At 31.7% G+C, this 22,001-nt stretch overlaps 1 protein-coding gene across 1 annotated transcript in view; it reads right to left on the reverse strand.

Moving 5' to 3' along the window:
• Positions 1-2,359: 2,359 nt before the first annotated feature.
• Positions 2,360-22,001, reverse strand: part of Dlg5 (MAGUK family member discs large 5) — an 87,774-nt gene continuing 68,132 nt past the window's right edge. The window contains 8 exon segments of the mRNA XM_076512621.1: positions 2,360-9,621; positions 10,007-10,116; positions 10,871-10,980; positions 14,094-14,323; positions 17,234-17,478; positions 18,336-18,549; positions 19,445-19,547; positions 19,889-20,087. Of these exon segments, the coding sequence (XP_076368736.1) occupies positions 9,524-9,621; positions 10,007-10,116; positions 10,871-10,980; positions 14,094-14,323; positions 17,234-17,478; positions 18,336-18,549; positions 19,445-19,547; positions 19,889-20,087 (1,309 nt within the window). The 3' untranslated portion in view covers positions 2,360-9,523.

Consider the following 22,001-nt stretch of genomic DNA (forward strand, 5'->3'; position numbering starts at 1 on the left):
TGGTGGTTGTAAGAAATGATGGAGGTGTATTTAATCCAAGATTCCTTCTGGCTTTGACGTCTAACTCATCAAGCATGTGCACGGACTTGCTGAAATGCAGTGTACAGGGTGGCCCGTAAGTACCTACCCATCCATATATCTTATATATCCAGTGCATCTGTGTGCTGTCCCTCATTTTCGCTGCATAATATTATGCGAGGCATGTTCTGTGAGACATTTTCCTCAACATAGTAGGGGATATTGTTCCAAATGCCGCAGTGACAGATGCCTTCAACTCATCATTAGTATTGTTGAATATAACATATGGATGGGTAGGGACTTATGGGCTACCCTATAGTTTGAAAGTGTGGAATATCTACGAAATTTATTCCAACATGTTTCTGAGCTTTTCGTGTCATAGAACAAGCAAAACTGCACCAAGGGCAGGTATGCCATGGGAATTATGTTGAGGTTTCGGGGATGTACTGAGTAGCTTATTGGACAACACAGTTAGTTACTGCTGCTACACAATCATCTATCAATGATTTACATAAGATGACAAGATCAAGTTCCGAGAGAACAGTGAAAGAGGGCCAGTTGGCCTGGTCCAACTCCCACTGAGGCATACGGGTGGTTGGGGGGGGGGGACCACGGCCAATCTCTCTTAATATGATAGGGAATGATCACTACCCTATGGATTGATGTCAACCTCCCAAGAAAAGCAAGTGAAAAGCAAAGGGGAGCAGATGAATGATCGATAACAGTAAATGACTGAAGATAAGTGTAAGAGCCAGTACTGAAGAGAGACAGGTTGTGATTCAGGAGCATATGCTCTATAGTATGACCCCTCAACATCAATGCTAGAACCACCCCAGAGGGGATTATACCCATCAAGATCCCCCACAATTAAAAAAGGAGTTGGCAGTTGCTCAATGAGGGCATCAACATCTGACGGATGATAATTTTTCCCATGGGTAAGGTACAGAGAGCAAACAGTGATGGTACGACCCAACAAGATACAGATGACTACAGCCTCCAAGTCGCATATTCAATGACAAGGACCGGGTGGGCACATGTTGATCAACCAGCAGTGTTACTCTCCCATGTCTTTGTCCTACACATGACCTGTCATTTCGGTATAAGGAGTATTGTCAAACTGTCTGTATTAGTAGGTTTTAAAAATATTTCCTGTAAAGAAAGACATTTGGGATGATAAAAATCAATCAAATCCTTGAGGTCATTCACATTTGATTCCTTGACAGTTCCATTGGATTAGCGTGGTCATATTTATATATTTTGGAAGAGAATATGGCAAAGAGACATTCTGCTTGCAACCACGTTTTGTTTTTCTTTACTGGATGCAAGTCTGTAACTCTCTATTGATCCTGCTCAGGATCGAGTAGGCAGGTCGGTGTTTGTAGGCATACGTTCCAGTGATTGAGGGCGTAAACAAATAGTTTGTTTAATTTTTAGGGTATCAAGAGAGGAAGACCCCATAGAAACACCTGGGCTTGAACAAGGAAAAGTTGGCAACAGCTGCAAGATGTGGTTGGGACAGAGATAGAAGTAGGCACTGATTCATTTACCTTTTTATTTTGGAAGATACGAGTTTAAGGTGCACTGTTAAGGCTTTTATAGGAGGCACGGAAAGATATGTCGAGACTCCTACTGTAGTAGTGGAACAGATTACAGCAGCATAAGTCCGAGATGGAATTGGGAATAGTAATTTCTGAGCCTCTGGATAAGTAATATTATGAACTGTCTTGAGACGTTGTACTTCTTTCTCTTCCACCCATTTAGGGCAAGAAGTAAAATAGGAAGAATTTGGACCATTACAGTTAACACAATGTGGTTCTAGTTGGTATTAAAAAGCATCATGGTCTTTACCAGCACAACAGGCACATGTCAAGATGTTTTCGAATGACCAAATCGTTGACAATGAAAACATCTAACAAGGTTAGGAATATAAGGCCATACCTTACAATTCAGATATCCTGCCTTGATTGTGGTAGGAGGACGTGATGTTGTAAATGTTAATATTAAAACATTTGTCGGCTTCATAATGCTGTCTCTTCGAGTAAAAATTCAGGGCACAGCTGTAACACCTTGGCTGGTTTTTATGTTTCATGCAAGTTAATATGACGAACATTAAAGTGCATTGCTAAAGAACACTCATAACTTAGTGCTACAGAATTTGATGAAAATTACATTTCTGTAAATAAGTCTAGATGGAGGACGTAGTGTGTGTATAGATAAATTCAATTTGAAAATATATGTTGATAACTGTGTGTGTGTTACCTCACTTAAACCTTGATTCGTAAAGGGTCCCAATGTTCTTTAGTGCTTTATTTACCAGTAACTGACAACAGTGCAGGTTACATAAAGGAATACCTGGTACTTTACTTTGATCAAACAGCAGTGTACACGTTTACATCAAATACATAATTTCACGTTTTCATAACACACAAAGCTTTCTTATGAAATCTATTGAAATATATTTATATATATATATATATATATATATTTTATTTATTTATAAATCTAAAAATAGCTGGGAGCTTACTTATAATGATCTAGCTTTTATATTATTGGAGGGATAAGCTCTTACATCTTCCAGCACTTTGTACATAATATATTTTCTCCTGTGGGCTTCCACAACTTCCCCTTTTACCAGTATTATCCTGGTGTGGTAATGAATCCTCAGGTGAGACTTACGACTAGTTTTCTGAATCTTTGCCCGTTGTTCTCGCCGTTTATCACAGTTTTAACATGCCTACCACGAGGAAAACAAGCATACAAAAACTAACAAGAGCTTAAAGAAACATAAATGTAATAATGTCCCTTGTATACAATATCCACTGATATTTTACTTCTAGAAACAGGATAGCCAGAGATTTCTTTGCATTTATAAGAACTACATTATAGGCAGCACCGATTGAAAAATGTTAACATTTCTCGAGTTATCCTACCTTTTAATGAAAGCTGCCTATTAAGTCGGCCATAAACCTTGATATGAGCATTTCAAATACTTTGAGCACTAAAATTAGTGGACAATGAAACATTGAAGTGTAACATATTAAAAATCTTAGGGAGAAAAGGGTCCCTTTTCCAATTACTTTCTTGGACAGTATCAACAGATATACCCACAATTTAAAATCTTTGTTGATATATGTTACACACAAAAACACACTACACTTTCTTCTCGGTGAGTTCCTAGTATCAGAAACAAGTTATAACGCGCCTCTCGCAACGCAGAGACTTCGTTACAATTGTATAACATACAAAATACTTTAACCACCAAAAAGGATAGGCATTATATAATCTTAAATGTGCAGGGAGAGGGGCCAAAATATGAACGGCTAATCTTATGATTCGATGCTGAGTAACACAGTAATTAAAACGCACGTTTTTTAACTGTCATTATTAGTAATCTAATTAACCGTGGCCATGGTGTCACTGCACATTCACAACATATCGAACCGTATGAGGCCCGAGGTTCTATGTTAATCTGACGCATTATCACTAGGTTAGTTAGTCGTATGGTACTGTAATTACAGTAACGAGCGGATAACAAATAAACGGCGTATATTGCGAAGTAGTCTGAGAGAATAGTAACCATCATATTGACCCGTGATTTCTAATGATAATCAACATATGGAAGTATTAATACAAGTTACCACACAAGATTTTTTAGTGGACGATTGCTCTGTAGCATTTCATCAGAAGGGCAGATAGTCGAAGATCCATTTAAAACGTGTAAAAATACCAGTAATATTTGTGTGAAAACGAAACCATTAGTCTAAAATTCAGATACATTTCAGTTAATATAACTCAAAAGAAACTTTTCTCACGAACTAATAAATATATTTTGGTCAAATGTCATACGATTAATGTTAGTTTGGGTTGCATAATTAAACTGAAGAAAAACTTTTCGAATGGAAAATTTGGTGGTAGTATCCTTATAGTATTAAATTAATACGGCATCCTTAACTATATATAACGGGCGTTACTGAGAACTGATTAATAGGACTGGAACTCCGAATAAAAACATTGTGAAAACTAGACATTATCATCACTGTTTGGTGGTTTTTGAAACAAACTAATATATCAGGTTTCTACCAGTATTCGAGAACGAAACTCTTCAACAAATCACAGTCATGTAGTTTAACTGGTCACCAAGTGTGCAGCTTTCACTAAAACTAAATGCTTCTTAGATATGAGGCCCACACCCCACATACTGCCTGTTCCACTAACTTCACCCTTCAGAAACAAACACATTAAATTTTACAAAAATCCATCGGTGTAACGTTTACGTTTGTTCTGAGCACTGAATCACATTTAAATACACTACTGACTTTTACCACCAGTACTACAAAAACAGACTGTACAAAAATGCGAGTTTGTGTATACATATTAAAGAAACAAAGCTCTTGCAAAGAAGCCTGGAACTGCTCCTGTTATGAATTGTAAATAAAAGAGGAAGAGCCATGTTATTTAATAAAGATTTATGTCTACACACAAGTAAAATGGTGAAAAAAACTCAACTTGCAACATCAGAAACAATAACATTACTTTTAGATCAATTTGTCTCGCATATAAAACTGCCTATATATTAGCATATAGTTCGTATAAGACATACTAGTGTAAATATTTTAAGACAAGTTAAAAGTTCCACTTCCATGTGTTCCTTCTAACAATTTTCTTAAGGGCAACAAGCTGAAACTTAAAGGTATCCTTTGATTATCCCATGCTACATACATTGGTTACACAATACACAGGAGTGCTGTGTTGCTATGAAAACTATCAAACCTCATGACAAAGTTGTAGTTCACAAAGAACTACTCAGATGTCAGTAAAATACATAAACTGAATTTCACACTGAAAATAATCTTTGTATAAAATTTAAGATACACTAAAAAAAAACAACAAAAAACGTCACATAAAACTGGAGTCAGTGACACAGGTCAAAGCAGAAAACATTATATACGAATACTCTGTTTCATTGATCTTGTAGTTAAAATATAAGTTCATTTTTGATGTTTTGGACTATTTAATTCTTTGAATATTATTCTATATTACTGATATAGAGGGGGCAGTTGTGGATAAGTTAAATCTAACCTTTAAACAGTGATTACCCTAGCTTAAATACTTCAAATAGTTTATTTGACACTTGTACTCTTATTTATATAGTCACCAAATAAAACACGATGTTTAAAAGTTTATATGGACTAATAGTTTCAGTTAGGCAATAAAAGTTACTTTTATAATAATACATCATGTTATTAATCACTCTGCAACAAGCAAAAATTCATGACTCTGATTTACTTTGAACATGTACAACACAGTTAAAATAGATGTATTGCACTCTGAAGACCTTAGAGACGCCATTAGGCTTAATAATCCTAATTTACCAACTTTCAAACATCCTTATTTCATGCTGAAAAACTAGAAGTATACATTTCAAGACAGAAATAACAAGAATTTGTAAGCCAGATTATACTAACATACATATTTCTCTGGAAGACACAGTTTTAGCTGCCTTTTCTTTCCTTATTTGTAAGTTTGCTATCTAGCTATTTACATCTGTGGTAAGAGTTGAAACAAACAAAACAAGCAATAAAACACTAACATCAAACTGTACAAGACACAAAAGTGGTGAATATCACATTTTTAGTCTGTTAGTAAGTAATAACCCTTAGTTACGTTTAATGTCATACCTCCTTCCAGTTTGTAAAGCTTTCATAAATCAAGATTCAATGCACTATATTTTAACGTTCAATTTGATATGAAATATTGCAGTGATTATTCATTTTAAGTAAAAAATTATAACACTGTTTAACATTTAATTTGGTACAACTTAACAGAAAATAGGGATTTCATCAAACATTTGGTTTCATTACATTTGAAAAACTTTAAGCACCCTTTTCTAATTTTTTAAACATGTTACACTTTAGGAATAAGAATTGTGTGATAAACTTCTCCTGAGATGCAAGTTATGCCTTTGACTACAAAAACATAAGCAGCCTTGTTTAATTCGGAAACAAAAAAATCTGTAGTACACAGCTTGTGAAAAATGACTAAATAAGTTACTTTGTTACTTACTAAAGAAACACTATTGTGTTTCAAATTTTGTTTAGTCCTACATTGGTACATAAAACTTGATAATTTTGTCCACAAATCATTGTTCTTCATAAGAACAGTTCTTGAACAAAGTTTTTTTTTAGTGTAAAATCATCAAACCTGATTAGAAATTAATATATATATTATATACACATTTATCAATGGACAACTCTATTCCCTGTTGTCAAATAAGGTACTTCAGGTTAATAAAATTCTAAAGAAATTTAAACTTACATATATTTCAACTAACTTTGTACAGTGTGTGAAGAAAATATTTACTTCAGAATACTTAACACTGTAACAGGTTATTTAATACAAATTGTCTTAATACTTAGTTTAAATGAAAGAACGACTAAGGGTATTAAGTCATATTTATAACTTTATCTGCTATATTCAATGTCTCGACACTAAGCTACCTGTAAAAACGAAATGCTCATTACTCTTAAGTTCCTTAGTAAAAAACTTCTTATACAATTTTATAAAACTTGACATTTCACAAATAAATGTTCTAGTTTTTCAACCTTTAGGATAAATTGAGTACATGTAACCAAACCTAAATTTTAACACACACACAAATTAGCTCATAAGCTATGAAGCATTTAATACTAAAGTAAAGGCTTTTAATCATTGCTGGTTTAAAGCTGTATAATATAAAGCAAGTTCAAGTTTTGGGTATCCCCATTGCTACTTACAGAACCAAATGTATAACCAGTTCCTCACATATACACAAAGATCAAAGAATGGCCATAGTGGCTCCAACACATCTTTTCCTTTCAATTATTATTAGTTTACCTTTTACAAAACTTCTATGAATAAAAAAATAAAATCATCACACAAGATACATTAACTCTTACAGCATATTTAACAATGACAGATTTTACGTCATATAAAAAGTCTCATTAAATGAATTTTTTCAATCAAATTTTAGTACACCATCCACATACTGAAAAATACCACAACTTGTGAAAAAAAAAACTTAAGATTCTTACATCTTTTACATCACTAAGTTCCAAGAATTACATATTCCATTAACCTCATCCCGAACTTGAATTGCATACCAAACCTTATTAACTGTACTTTCATTCTATGAAAGTTCTTACCATTGTGTATTCCACAGTAACTACATACTCTCAGTATTCCTTCCAGTATGTACTGAACTGTAACTGCATACTCTCAGTATTCCTTCCAGTATGTACTGAACTGTAACTGCATACTCTCAGTATTCCTTGCAGTTTGCACTGAACTGTAACTGCATACTCTCAGTATTCCTTGCAGTTTGCACTGAACTGTAACTGCATACTCTCAGTATTCCTTGCAGTTTGCACTGAACTGTAACTGCATACTCTCAGTATTCCTTGCAGTTTGCACTGAACTGTAACTGCACTCTCAGTATTCCTTCCAGTATGTACTGAACTGTAACTGCATACTCTCAGTATTCCTTGCAGTTTGCACTGAACTGTAACTGTATACTCTCAGTATTCCTTGCAGTTTGCACTGAACTGTAACTGCACTCTCAGTATTCCTTCCAGTATGTACTGAACTGTAACTGCATTCACTTTAACAGTTTATTATGTCAAGTATTACTCATCTGTAGTTCTATACCTTGGAGATTCATAACATATTCTTATAGTGTAGTTCAAAGTGTTTCCTCCTAGTTACTACTTCATTGTGTTTAAAAGCTTTGACAGTTACTACTATGTAAATGAACACTTTCAAGGTTATTAATTATTCTTACCTGGTTACAATAAGATGACCTGAATATCACTACTTGATTTTAATTAACTCCATCTGGACACCTTAAAAACCACTACATGATATCACTTAACTACATCTAAACACTGAATATCTGTAACAGATCCAATAAACTTTAAGTGTTCTGAAGGTTGTTACCATATATTACTTCACAATATTCATCCTTACTACAAATGTTTACTAAGTTCTACTAATTGTGCATTTTGAAAACATTACTACTTATTTGTTTATCATTTCAAATGAACACTTGTAAATGGTTCTTACAAACTTACTTCTGGGCCAATGTAGCTGAACTCTTAGAGACACCTAAAGACAACTTACCCTGCATTATCATCAAGTTTTACTCATGTAGTAGCCATTTGGAAATTACAATTTTGTAACTCTCAGAGAACTTTTCCACATAATTAATAATTAGTGGAGACATTTGAAATAGTTGTTTATCTTCTGGATTTACCTAGCAAGTCGATACTTCACTATTCTGAGAGGTCTACAGTTTCAAAGAGAAATGACATTCTTAATCTAGTATTTACCTCATGGAGACACGTGGTCTTGCTTTAAACCAGGCTTAAGCTTGGACGTGTGCAACTTTAAAGAATACTGAGATTTTTCGTTGAGTATCTATTCATCACAGTGATCTCTTCTTAAATCAGTTGAAATTTATAATGTTTCACAGCATACTGATAAAGTTAGGTACGTACTATTGGGAACCACAGTGATCTAAAACTGACTTTTTTTTAAAAAACGTAATTTCAAGGTGTAATGATACTAACAGTTCAAGTCTTACTTCTAGAAAACATATGGTTTGTTCTTGAAAGTATGTAGTTCTAATGTGTTATGGGAAGTATGCAGTCCTAAGGTGCTATGATATTACTGGTTTGGAACCTATAGGACATGTCCATTGATTCACTCTATTTCTAGTTTAATACCTTTCTGGCAAACAAAAACAACCTCATTATATAATTATGTTTGGATAAAAGTTCTTACAAGGGATAATGGGTACTGTTGGGTTTATCACTATCCCATAAAAACACAAGACTTTCAACTAAGTTGAACATCAGAGGTAACTGTATGGAAAGCACTTTCTATCATAGCTTAGTGCTTGAAAGTATGCAGTGTTAACATACAATGACACTCTTAGCACAGTCTTTCTATAACACTAACACTCTTTATAAAAAATTAATACAAACTGTTCTTGATATAATTTAGTACTTGGGTCTCTTCCTCAAAGACAATGCACAAAATAACCTTTATATTCCAGAAACGTCAGAATAAAAGTTAGCAAGTTTCATGCAAGGGATATTTTTTTGTTCTTGTTGGCAAATAGAAGGCCTACAATCAAACCGATCCACAAAAAAATTCTTCCCACACTCTATGATAAAGTAATTTTTACACTGTTCTCCACACTAATAAGGATACAAAGGAAAAGTTAATATACTGCCATTCACGTTACTCAGATAAAGCTGACAATTATTACTTGTCCTTCACTGTAGAAGAAACTTACTAGTTTACTCTTCTCACTAATAAAGTTCTACACACAACATGTGGTTGAAATCATACTTTTCAATAATTCAAGCAGACTTTTCATGTATAACTTTATTTCTTATCCACAAGGAACCCAACATGCCTTTCTCTGCTATTCTTCAACACAAGTTTTTATGTATAACTTTATTTCTTATCCACAAGGAACCCAACATGCCTTTCTCTGCTCTTCTTCAACACAAGTTTTTATCTGAGTGCACAAGTAAGTGAGGTTGGAGCCAGGGATCACAGCTGAAAAAATATATAACTTTCTCAGGACTAAATTTTAGGTTTTATAACATTTTTTTCAATGCACTAGTTACATGTTTTTCAAAATAATTTCTTCATTTCCATTTCATACTCTTTAATAGGCTAAAAAAAAAAAAAAGTACCTACACAGAAAGGCAGAGGTTGTTTTACTGAAAACTGTTAAATGCTATTTTTAATAGATAAAGCAATAAAGTCAAAAACATTAAATTCCAAACTTGGTTTCTTCTAACCACATTTAACAAAACAACTACAGATGTTTTAAGGAAATGAAATCTAGATGTATTTTTTCTGACAAATAAATTTAAAAACATCAAGTGAATTGGCTTTACCTGGCTTTCAATGTTATCAAACACATTCAATTCCTTACCATTAATAAAGTGTTCATATTCACTCTCAATTTTAAGAGCATGTTCATACATTTCTTTAGCTGCCTTAGTTGTCAGTTTCTCTGTGAGGTATCTTGAATCCTTTACTTCCCTACAATAAGAGAAATTTAACTTTTACACTGCTAGAAATATTTAATACATACTATAAAACAATTTTCAAATGTTTATAGGCTGTTTATGTGATTTAGCTTTAAAAGAAATGCAGTAGGTTTAACATGGAAAGTCTTAAACTTTGACCCAACACATAAGAACAAACCAAATTTAACAATGCATGAAACGTTGTTAGAAAACGTCTAAAGTAAGATTTAATGAAATATTTAGTATACCATACTAACATTATTATTTCATAAACTACAAAATTTTTAAATACATTGTCACATGATCATTTAATAGTATCATAATTACGATATAAAAATTTTCTTTGTCTGTTACTTTTTAGTCATATCATTAGAGTAGCAAAAAATATGAAATTTCTAAGCCAAAGAATACTCCCACTAAAATGTTCTAAAAAAATAAAATTCTACCTCTTTTTGAAATTTCCAATCATAGATATTGCTTCTGAATGTTAAAAGGATCATTTGTCAAAAAAGTAGTTTGATAGTTATTACCGAACAAAATTAATAAAAACGTGGAAAATGGTTAACATTTAAAGAAATATATTTCAAGTAGTATCTGAATAAATAATGTGGCATTGAAAATAAGGGTTTATCACCATGACAGAGATCCTATAATATAAAAATTACCTACAATACCTAAGTTTATAAACTAACTAAATATCTTTGGAATTGATATCTTAGCACTGGAAAAGAAGGATTTTAAAAGGACTAGTTTAAACAAAGCAATACCTTATCTGCTTTGTACTCTTGAACTTGAGAAAGATCACAATTGGAAAGATTTGACAGCGATGAAGACGATCCACAGCTGACAGACTTGCATCTATCAAGGCATGACGGTTCTAGAGAAAACAAAGGCTTTCTTTATCAGTTACAATAATATACAAGTAACAACAACAGCCTTCTTTCTTCACCTACATATTAAACTGTTTCATTATAATTCTTTTTTCTTTGAAATACTGAGTCAAATGTTTTTCAAAAGTCCCAAGTTGCATTACTTATTTCTCACTCCATACTGCCATGGGCCTAATGACAGGTTTACTGGGGGAACCTCTGAAATAGATAATTTCCCATAATGAATTTTCAGTTCTAAAGAAGGTTCACATACTTTTTTTTTTGTGTGCAACAATTGAATTTGTAATTTCTTCAAAACTCCACATAGAAAATTTAAGGTAACAAATAAAACTTTATGTAGCTTGACTTGGTTTTAAATGTTCTCATACAGGTTTACAAGTAACTAGAATTTTGTGTTCAAATTGTATACATTTTCATTTATATGTAATGGTACAGGTTTCTGGTATAAATGTAATGAATCTGGCAATCTAATGTATAAAATATTATTTAGAAAATGCTTATTTTATGCTATTAATAAAGTCGGCATAATTTAATATTGGTTTTATGACAAACATGTATTTTAGCTTATTATGCTTCAACCACCAATTTGATAGAAATGTTTATATTACTCAAACAAAAGCAAAAGTACCCATCCTCACTAATGGGAAAATGTTAAATTAATCTATCAATTTAAATTATTGCATGGACTTCAAAAAGATTAACTGATGTTGTTCTCTTGGTTTCACTTAAAGCCAAAGCTCTGAGCTACTTATACCACCATATGTAAAAAATAATTGTTGAACATTTCAGTCATACTCAGGATGAATGAGGATAAATACTCATTTGACATCAACATTCTTTCATTTTCTTTAGTTTTTTTTTGTATTTCTGTTCATTGTCGTAAAGTAATAATTTAATCTGATGTTTTTCTGTTTTGTTTTCTTCTCAGTTTCTAAAAAATTCCTTAAGTGATAGAAAAAAAAAGAATATTTTCAAAATCTGTATAGCTGAATTATAGAAAATCTGTCATTAAGACCAACACAATTTTTATGAATTTTAAATTTGTACTTTTTGGGAATCAACCTGAAAAGTAATTGTGAAGCGAAAGGGTTAAACAAACAAGGGTATGCAGTGAAAAAAAACAACAAGTGATTTAGTTGATAATTATGCTGCAGGATGCAAAAAAAGCAACAGAAAAACAAAATAAATCAAAGTAATTTCCTCACCCTGTGTCTGATTAGAGATGTTACTGGCCAGTCTTTGAAAAAAAAAGTGTAAGAGGCTATGCTATAAAAGCATCCCTAAAATTATTTTTAACTGTACATTATACTAGCAAGTAACAGTTTCAAATATATTTCATATACTATAATAAAAATATATCACAAATCTTTGTTTATTCATAAATTTTTATGCCAGATTTAACAAGCAAGTGAAAAACTATTTTGAATTGTATTTATTTTGCTCAAATAGCTGGTTGTCTTTGTATTGTACAGACCAAGTGCTTCTTTCAGGAAACAAACTGTTCATTTTTACCAAAACACTAAAATAAATATATTTTGTAACCAATATGATATTTTGAATGAATATTCAGTTCATTTTAATACATCATAGTGTGTGACCTTAGAATCATCTGATATTTCTTATATACTCCTACTGAAATCAATAGGCCTAAAGAAAAGACTTACAAATCTATTATCATCTCCATTTAGAAATACAAAATTAAAAAAAAACCACTGAGGCCATCTCCTTCAAACACAACAATTCAGATACAAATATTAGATCACACCTCTAAAACATTTAACATCATTGTAGCTTGCTCAGTTGAATTACATTTCATAATCTTAGATAGACGTATCCAGCCTTTCAAACCTTTATAACTTCTTTATAATAAACAAAGGTGTTACACTTATAGTAGAGGAATTGCTTGCTAATAACAGCTATAATAAGTTATATTAACAGATATGCAAGTTTCTCTCCAGAATGGTGAGGGATGGAAAGCCAAATTATACACAGATTTTCTGTGACTATATCACATGCAAGATAACAGTGTTATCCACCAGAGAACACTAGTCAAGGTTTGAAGTCAAGGAATTAATAGTATACTGCTTTTATAATTTTAACATGTCTTACTAAATGTCATTTGCACTCCAAGATTTTCTATGAGGCAGTGAAAGAAAATTTATCTGTAATGGCATATAATTTGAATGCCCAAGGGAATAATCATCTTTACACATTAAAATCACATAAATGACAAGAGACAGATTTATTCTCAAATTTATTAAATGGAATAAAACTAATTCTTGAAATTTAAAAGAAAAAAATATCATTTATTACAATATGTGTTTAACTCAGACATACATAAAAACCATACAATCAAATATCTTTGTGTGGTATTAAGAAAGAAAGCTAAATTTTCCCCCTTGCTCTTAAACACAAGCAAGAGCAGAAATAATATTTTGTATACATATATACAGAATCACACACAATAGCTATAACTTTCTCTAACTAATAAATAATAATGAATGAAATTTGTATTCATGATAATTTTATACAATTTAAATCCAAACTTTTCACAGGGTACATCCTTACAGTTACTGGAGTATAAAATAAACAAGTTACAGGCAAGTGACTGACTTAAAAAATGAATCAATCAAGTATTGATTTTCCCCTTTTTAGAATGTCTTAAGTAATTATTTGACATGCATGAAAATATGCAAAATATTTTAAGACATACAAAACCCATTAATCCCATAAACGATGAAAGCACCCTAGCCAAATTTCTCAGGAATTTCTCTTTCCAGTCTCATTGGAGGACCAGTATAAAAACAATTTTTGCATGTCATTTTTTATCAAAACTCCACCCCTGTTGATCTGTAGAACTGTTAACACATAAAATATGAAATTTACTAAGGCACAAAAAAAATTCCATTTTATAAAGATCTAAACCCACAAAACTTAGCAAAGATAAGTTCAAATGGTACATACTTCGTAATATTCACAGACTTTAGTTTCACATGTCAAGCCCAAGCATTTTAATTACATTTTTTACTATGATTAAAAAATTCCTTAAGATAACCCTCATAGCCCACATGAAAAGTGTCAACCTTCAGTCATTACTTACCTTATCACAAATTTCTTGAACAGCACTTAAAGTGGTACATTCATAATAGTTTCCTTTACGGCAATAATCCACAATCTTACACTCTTCTAATCCTCTTTCCATAGCTTGCTGACTGCATTGGGTAGCTTCTGGTATACATCTCTGAAAGACTGATGGAAAGTCCTGTTCTAGCTTGTGCACAACAGATTCATTTAATGGACCAACCACCATGACAGGACGCATTGTCGAATCTGTTCATTGAAAAAAATGTATAATATACTTGGATAAGATTTTCTCTGTCTATACTGAAGCTATACTCAGAAAACACTGTTTAACCCTTTCACTACAGATCATAACCAAGAAAGTAATTATACTATGCTTTTGTTAACATATTGATCAGAAAATTTTCAATTTCAAATGTGAAATCTTTAGGACCTTCAAATAATTATATGTTATTCAAGAAATACTTTATATTTTATCTGTTACAAGAAATACTTTATATTTTATCTGTTACTTTCACTACTGAATCAAAATCTCTGTTTGATGGATTTCACTGATCTCGTAAAAAAGCAGTAAATCAACATTAATTTTGCTTTTTCTCTAGAATGACTACAAATTATAACTTTAAAACAGAAATGTTTAATCTAAATAGCATAAATGTCATTACATAATACATTTGTATATATCTATTATTTTTATTATATTGACCTTTCAGTAACTGCTGACTAACATCACAGAAGTTACAATGATATGGCGCACATGCACTCATGTTACCATATTCAAGAATATAAAACTGACCAATACAAAATGACACTTTCTTGGCAGTGTTTTAATCATCTTAATGTATGTGATTCTTCTGATGTAAATTGAGGGAACTTTCTTGAACATTTACACCTGTGAAGTAAGAATCTCCCATGGTTTAAGTTCACAGAGCTTGTTGGCCATAAATAATGGCTGAGCTGGGATATTCAAAATTAAGTTTTGAATTTGGTTGTGATGAACATGAGAAAACTAATCATTGATGAAGTAAAATCCAGTGGTTTTTATTCTGTCATTGCAGATGAAACCACGAAGGTCAGTTGCAACAAACAACTTTCACTTTGCCTTTGCTATGTTTCAGAAGGTGTCATTAAAAGAGTTTTAGGCTTCTTGTTGAAGAAATCAATGAAAGCCCAAGCCCTTTTAAATTGATTACAGAAACTGGAGTGCAACAGGGGCTCGATCTTTCTTTGATAGTTGGCCAAGGATACAACAGTGCCAAACATGCTGGGCTTCAAAATCTAATTAAAATTGCAGCCCTAAAATCAATTTATGTCCAATGTTTTGGTCACTTGCTTAATCTTTCCATTAAAAAAAAAACCCTAAAGAAAACTCAATCACTGTGAAACACTAGAAACAATACAATCAATTTATTCTTTTGTTGAGGGAAGTTCCAAGCATTACCAAATTTTCTAGGAAATTCAAAAATGTTATGGAGAAAAAAAATCATTGTGCTTCAGTTTCATAGTGAGACCAACTGGGCCTTAAGACATGCACTGAAGCTACAATTCTCACCCCTCTTAAAACTGGCTCAAATGTTCCCAGCACTTCAGCCACAGGTAAAGGCCTTCTAGTTTCAATCTGTGACTTAGAATTCATCTTCACTGTCCTAGTATTGGAAAAAAACTGAGTGAAACTTCATCTTTGTCAACTTACCTTCAATCAGAAAAAATGGATATATTTTTGGCAAGAATAATCAACAACCTTAAATCACTAGAGACAAATGAAAATTTTTTTAAGTTATGGGACAAAGCCACAAACTTGATGAAAGACATAAGATTTAATTAAGGAAGAACAAGATATCAGTTTCAAAGAACTGACCATTCCTTGCTACCAAATACTAACAGAATGAGCCTTGGAAGTTGGATTTACATCTGCTACTACAGATCTTGATAGTCCAACTGTTCATACAAGAGATGCCATCTTATTTAACACTGTTCAAACTTTCAAAGAGCAAATTCAATCTCATTTCAATGAAAATTATCAAAATATTCTTTGTGGTTTCTCCTCTGTCATAATGCAACCAGAAAAAGATGCTACAGATTATGGTTGGTCTTGTTGATCAAGACAAAATTCCAATTTGTCTTCAGGATATAATGTCAAACTGGATTTAAGAAAATGGCATCTCTTAACTCCTTCCAACTTACTATCAGTTGGCACAAATACTTAGCACTGTTCCAGCCACACCCTGTTTTGCTGAAAGGTCATTCTCTGCTTTACGTCAAATCAAAACTTATGTCCTACCATGGGCAAGAAAGACTGTCTCATGTTGCAATTTTGAATAATGAATGGGAAATTAGAAATGTTATAATAAAGAACAAAATGGAAGAGGTGATCAGAAGAATCATGAAGGTTATTGCTTATTTAAATTTGATTTGGTCAATGTTATGTGTTAGAAAAGTAAAAACACCAGCTGCAATGAAAAACTTATGTTTACTGTTTTCTATTCTTGAAAACAAATATATGTTGTTACTTTTTCGAAGCAATCAGGATACTGAAAATTTATGTTTATGTTTTATGGTTCTTAATAACAAAGATATGATGTTACTTTTTCAGAGGGGTCAGATTACTGATTGCCCAGTTAGGAAGTCTGTCCTGAAAGCCTGATTTCAGCTATTAAAGATGCTAATTCATAAAAATGTATAAACTTTGTATTTTAACATAATAAACATCTAATTCGAACCAGTGCTGCATCCAACATACCATGTTATATACAAATAAATATCAATGTTCAGGTGTGTTTTTTAATATGTTTACTTTTAAATTAAGAAATTAAATAATGTATAATATGAAATTTGAATTACAATCAACATTTTGATATGAAACTTAATGACAAATTTATAAAATAGTAGATAATAAAATTCTGAATATGGCCAAACATGTTGGCATGCCTTTGACTCATGAACTGTTGGGATGGGGTTAATAATCTTAGAGCTTGTACTGATAATCAGTTACTAGTATCAAGTCACATTTATGATTAGTTTTTACAGAGTTTCTTCTTCAAAGCTATAACTTTATTTAACTTTCATTATGAAAAGTCAAATAATAAGAAAAATTAACAGAACCAGTAATAACTATGTTCTAAAACAGACACAACATTTGGACTTTTGATAAAAACTTACAATCAAGCCGTTCAACCCTCTGATATGTTGGAGGTACCAACTCTTCAGCTAATGTTCCCGAGTCACTGCAACTATTAATAGAGACATCAGAAAAAGAAGCTAGCTCTTTACTATCTCGTGAACTACTACGATGGTGTCGCCTTCGTCGAAAGAAACTCCTTCTGGCTGAAGTTGAGCCTCTTCGTGTTCCATCATTACCCTCCAGGTCTGCTAGGTTCCTCGGCATCATTAACTCCTCTTCAACCCTAACAATAAAAAATAAAGTTTACACAATGCCTTTCAAGATAGTGAATAAATATGGTGTTGGCCATCCTTTTGGTTTAAATAATAAAACAATAATTATCAATAATTTCTAACTGAAATAAACTATCTACATAGATCAAATCTGAAATATTTACTTGAAATATGCTATCTACATAATTAATTCCTCAAGTATATACTAAGTAAATAAAATGGTTAATTTAACATACAAGTCTGACTAAGAAGTCAAAAAACAATTTATAACAATAAAAGTACTGATTCATCAGCTGGCATTCTCATTGTTAAAGATATTTTTAGCCTTAATCCCAATATGAGTTTAGAAAGTTTGGCAATACTGAGATTTTTAGCTCAGTTTTGAATCCATATATTAAGCTAATACCACCAAGGAAGCTTCATAACGAAATATGTATTTCTATATATTAAACATTTTTCTGCAAAAAGTTGTCTAAGACCATGTGGAAACTACCTGTTTTAACCATTATACACTAGTGTGTTGCATGTCAGTCTAAAATGATGTCACATTAGCAATGCTCAATGTGTAATTTATACTGTTATGACATCAATAAAACGTGTACATCATATGAAGAGTCATGAGAAGAATTATGCACTGTGAAGACTAAACACAGATGACATATGAACTTCAAAGCAAGAAACAAAAATATTTATTACTCTCTTAATTTTGGTTTTATTTATTCCTGATAAAGGGCACTTTCAGGAACCTGCAGAAGAATATCATATATAGTGTTAAGTGAAACTAACATCAAAGAAAAAATGGAATACAACTTACTTAACCAACACATAAGAGCTCTGCTCCATGCACTTTCACCAAAAACAAACTTACTTGCTCTTACTGGGGATGAATCCACATTTGATTTTCTGTCCATCCTGGTCAAGGACCCATGCTCGCCAAAGACCACAGGTGCTGTTGTACATGGTATTGTCCACAAATAATATGTCATCCTTGTGAAGTGACAAAGAACCATCAATAGATGGTCGATCAAACAAAACTCTAATGTAAAATGAATCTCCTGGTTTGTCTTGGACCTCCATGTATTCTGTAAATATATTTGGTATATTTAAATAAAGGTATATCACTTTACATGAAACAGCTCAAGCTCATAAAAACTGCATAAAAAAATCTCTTAGCTTCATAACCTACACGGAGACTAAAACATATGTATACATTTGATGACAAGTTATGAAAGCTCAAATAAATAAACTATACATTTGAATATCTTAACAGATTAATGATTCAATTCAGTAAAAACCCATGCATTTCTGTAACCGCAGTACACATTTTTTCATGATAGTTACATTTGTCCTTAAGGCTGCATGTAAATAATACTAGACTTATGATTCTAAATCCAACATTTTAATACAAAATTCAATGCTATAAGTATAAAAATAACACTGTTAAGTTGTGGAAGTTTATTTTTCTCGTTATGGTCAAGTTATTGTACACAACTAAGTTATTGAATTTTTCTGTTTAAATAATTATTTTGTTCTAGAAAGGAAAACAAGTTATAGCCTCAATATTCAAGAGTTGACAGCCAAAGCTTTAAGTATTCTCAATCATACTTCCCTTATATATAATGACTAAAAACTCCTTCAAGATATAACAGTGTACATGTTGTAGTTATATTCACATTTCAAATGTAATAAACAACATAATATTATGCCATATTTCCATTAATAATTAGTACTTAATTTGAGCATGAAATATTTTTGATGATCCATGGAAACTGGAACCAAACATTCTCTAGATACTACCCTGTCAATACTAGAAATGGTCAAATTTTAATAGTAAAAGAACTTATTTTATGTATGCACATAAAACACAGCACCAGTTTTTCTTATTTTGTATATTGATAATACCTTTATTTATACTTTCTTTGAAGCACAGACATTTATCTCATTATTACAAGTAAATGAACTCTGCAACAAACTTACTGCCTGTGTTGTAAAGAGCCATAACAGTGACAGTATCTGCTGGTTTAGCTAACTCGTATGCAGCTTCTTCAGCCGTGGCATTCCTCAAGTCCACTCCATTGTACTGAAAACAACACAGTCCACATAATATTAAATATCAAGAACTGCTCTGTATAAGGAATAATACAAAAAAAAGGTTTGAGAAGTTACTAAATAACTATATTTCTCTTTAGAAATGTGATGTTTGCATGTGCAATACATTAAGCACAAATTAGAGCTTTCTGATAAGTTCCTAGTTGCAAATATTACGTTTTATATCAAGAAGTACACAACAATAATAACATCATACACACTGAACTATAAAATGACATTTTAGGAATGTTTATTTACCACTTATCTATTTGTTTCTTTTAATATTAAAATCTCATACTATAGTTATTGAAGTGAACAACAAAAGCACATTACCTCTAATATCTGGTCACCAGGAAGCAAACCACTGGGACCTATAGCAGGAGAATCATCTTGGATGTCATGAACAAATATACCAACTGCATTTCCACCAAGAAGACTGATACCAAGATTGGATGTTGTTTTTTTAAGCACTATCATACGAGGTTCAATCTCTGATGACCGTGAACCACCTGATCTATCTTTACCTTTGGGACTATTCATAAAAAATAATAAAACGAATTCAACAATTTTTCTGTAAATCATTAAGACGATGAAATAATCATTCAGTAAAGCTTTCACTATGGTTGGACTAAAGTTTCCAAAAATAAAGTTTTTATACACTTTGTTGGCAATACAAATATTTTACACTGCTAAAGGAATTAATCAGTTCCAAAACATTTACCTTTAATGTTTTTAAAAACTACTGTAACTTGATCTCTATTCTAGTTTCTGAAGTTGCAGCAACCTGATTTTTAACATAAAAAGTACCAGTTCTTTCAGTTTTTAAGTGCACAGTAACTCTTTTAATTTGCACAAAAAAACTTAATACTGGACTACAAATATGTTTACTGCAAAAGTAAGTTTAGAATTGTAATTTTCCATTACAAAATCACTACACATCTACCCATTTTTTTTCTCTTGTTCATTACACCATTATTATCTTCGAAACTTCTACATAACTTGAAACTACTACTTTCCTCTTAATTGATTATGTGACACCTCATCTGAATGGACACAAGATTAACAAATTATGTCACCAGATGTAAGAAATTAAACTTCAAATATCATTTTCAACATCTTAATAACATGAGCAGAATAAAAACATACCAAAGGATACCAGTAAAAATACATAAATTATGAAAAGTTAAATACAAACAAGTTTTTCAAAATACTACTTAATCTAAAGCCAATTCTTTTTCCAAAAAAATTTGTTACACAAAAAAGGGTATGAAAATTTTCAAAACAGACCAAGGAAATATATACTTTTGTACTAATTCATTCATGCACAGACTGAAATTTTTCTGCACAATAAAAACAAAAGTTCTTCAGAACTGAAGTTTATTCAGTAGAAAAGTTATATATTCAACTTTACCCACACAAATAATAAAAAAATTGAAAGGTTTGGTTTTGAGTTAATTTCTTTGTTCTCCCAATGAAATCAGTATTTGTAAATTTCCTGAATTATGTTTGACTAAAATATCACTCACAGCACCCCAAAAAAAAAAGGCAATAATTTTGAACAAAACAGCACAACTTTGTTTTTGTAACTTGAATGTAAATGTAGTTTTAACAATTTTCTTAGCAAATCTTGGTTTCTTAGCACCTATTGTCGTGCAGTGTGCAACTTAACTGCCTATATCCCAGCACTGAGAGGTCGCAGGCTATTAAACTAAATACATCATGAACGTTTTTGGTATTTTTTTGAAAAGTTTCCAGTTCAACAGTTTCCAGAGATGTGTATAGAGATCAGACTAAAATGTAAAATATTAACTTGGTAATATAGTATAATAACTGTTAGATATTCAAGTGTAATTGGGGAGGGGAGGCAATTGTGGAACAAGATGAGGTAAGCTTAATTAAATCATTTTTTTTACTCAACTGTATTAATTCTTGATGAAAAGAAAAATAAATGTATCTCTCAGAACAGATGGTATGGGCATAAACACTTTTACTAATAAAGCAGAGAACATTTCAACCTTCCTAGGTAATCTTTGTTAACCTGAAGATGACCTAAGAAGGTCAAAACATTGTTCTCTGCTTTATTAGTAAAAGTGTTAATACCCATACCAACTGTTCTGAGATACATGAACTGTATTGTTTCACTCCATCAAGATGTAGTGAATACATGTAAAATCAATAAGTAACTGCTTAAATTAGCACAGAAAACTGTTGAAAAGGAATGTTAAAAAAATAAAAACAAACAAACCTAAAATGAGTTCAGAGCTTATTACGTACATTAGATAAAACCTTCTGATTAACAAATTTTTAAAAGTCAGTTTGATTATTATTTTGATATGGTAAACAAGATATACTAATTGCATGCCAATGATTGTGTGCAGTGACATTGCACTGTTTCTTCAAACCAAAATAAAGATAAAATTCAAAGTTTTATACAAGAAAGGTTTTA

This window comes from Tachypleus tridentatus, chromosome 7 (assembly GCF_004210375.1).
Source record: "Tachypleus tridentatus isolate NWPU-2018 chromosome 7, ASM421037v1, whole genome shotgun sequence".
In the NCBI taxonomy this organism is placed as follows: domain Eukaryota; kingdom Metazoa; phylum Arthropoda; class Merostomata; order Xiphosura; family Limulidae; genus Tachypleus; species Tachypleus tridentatus.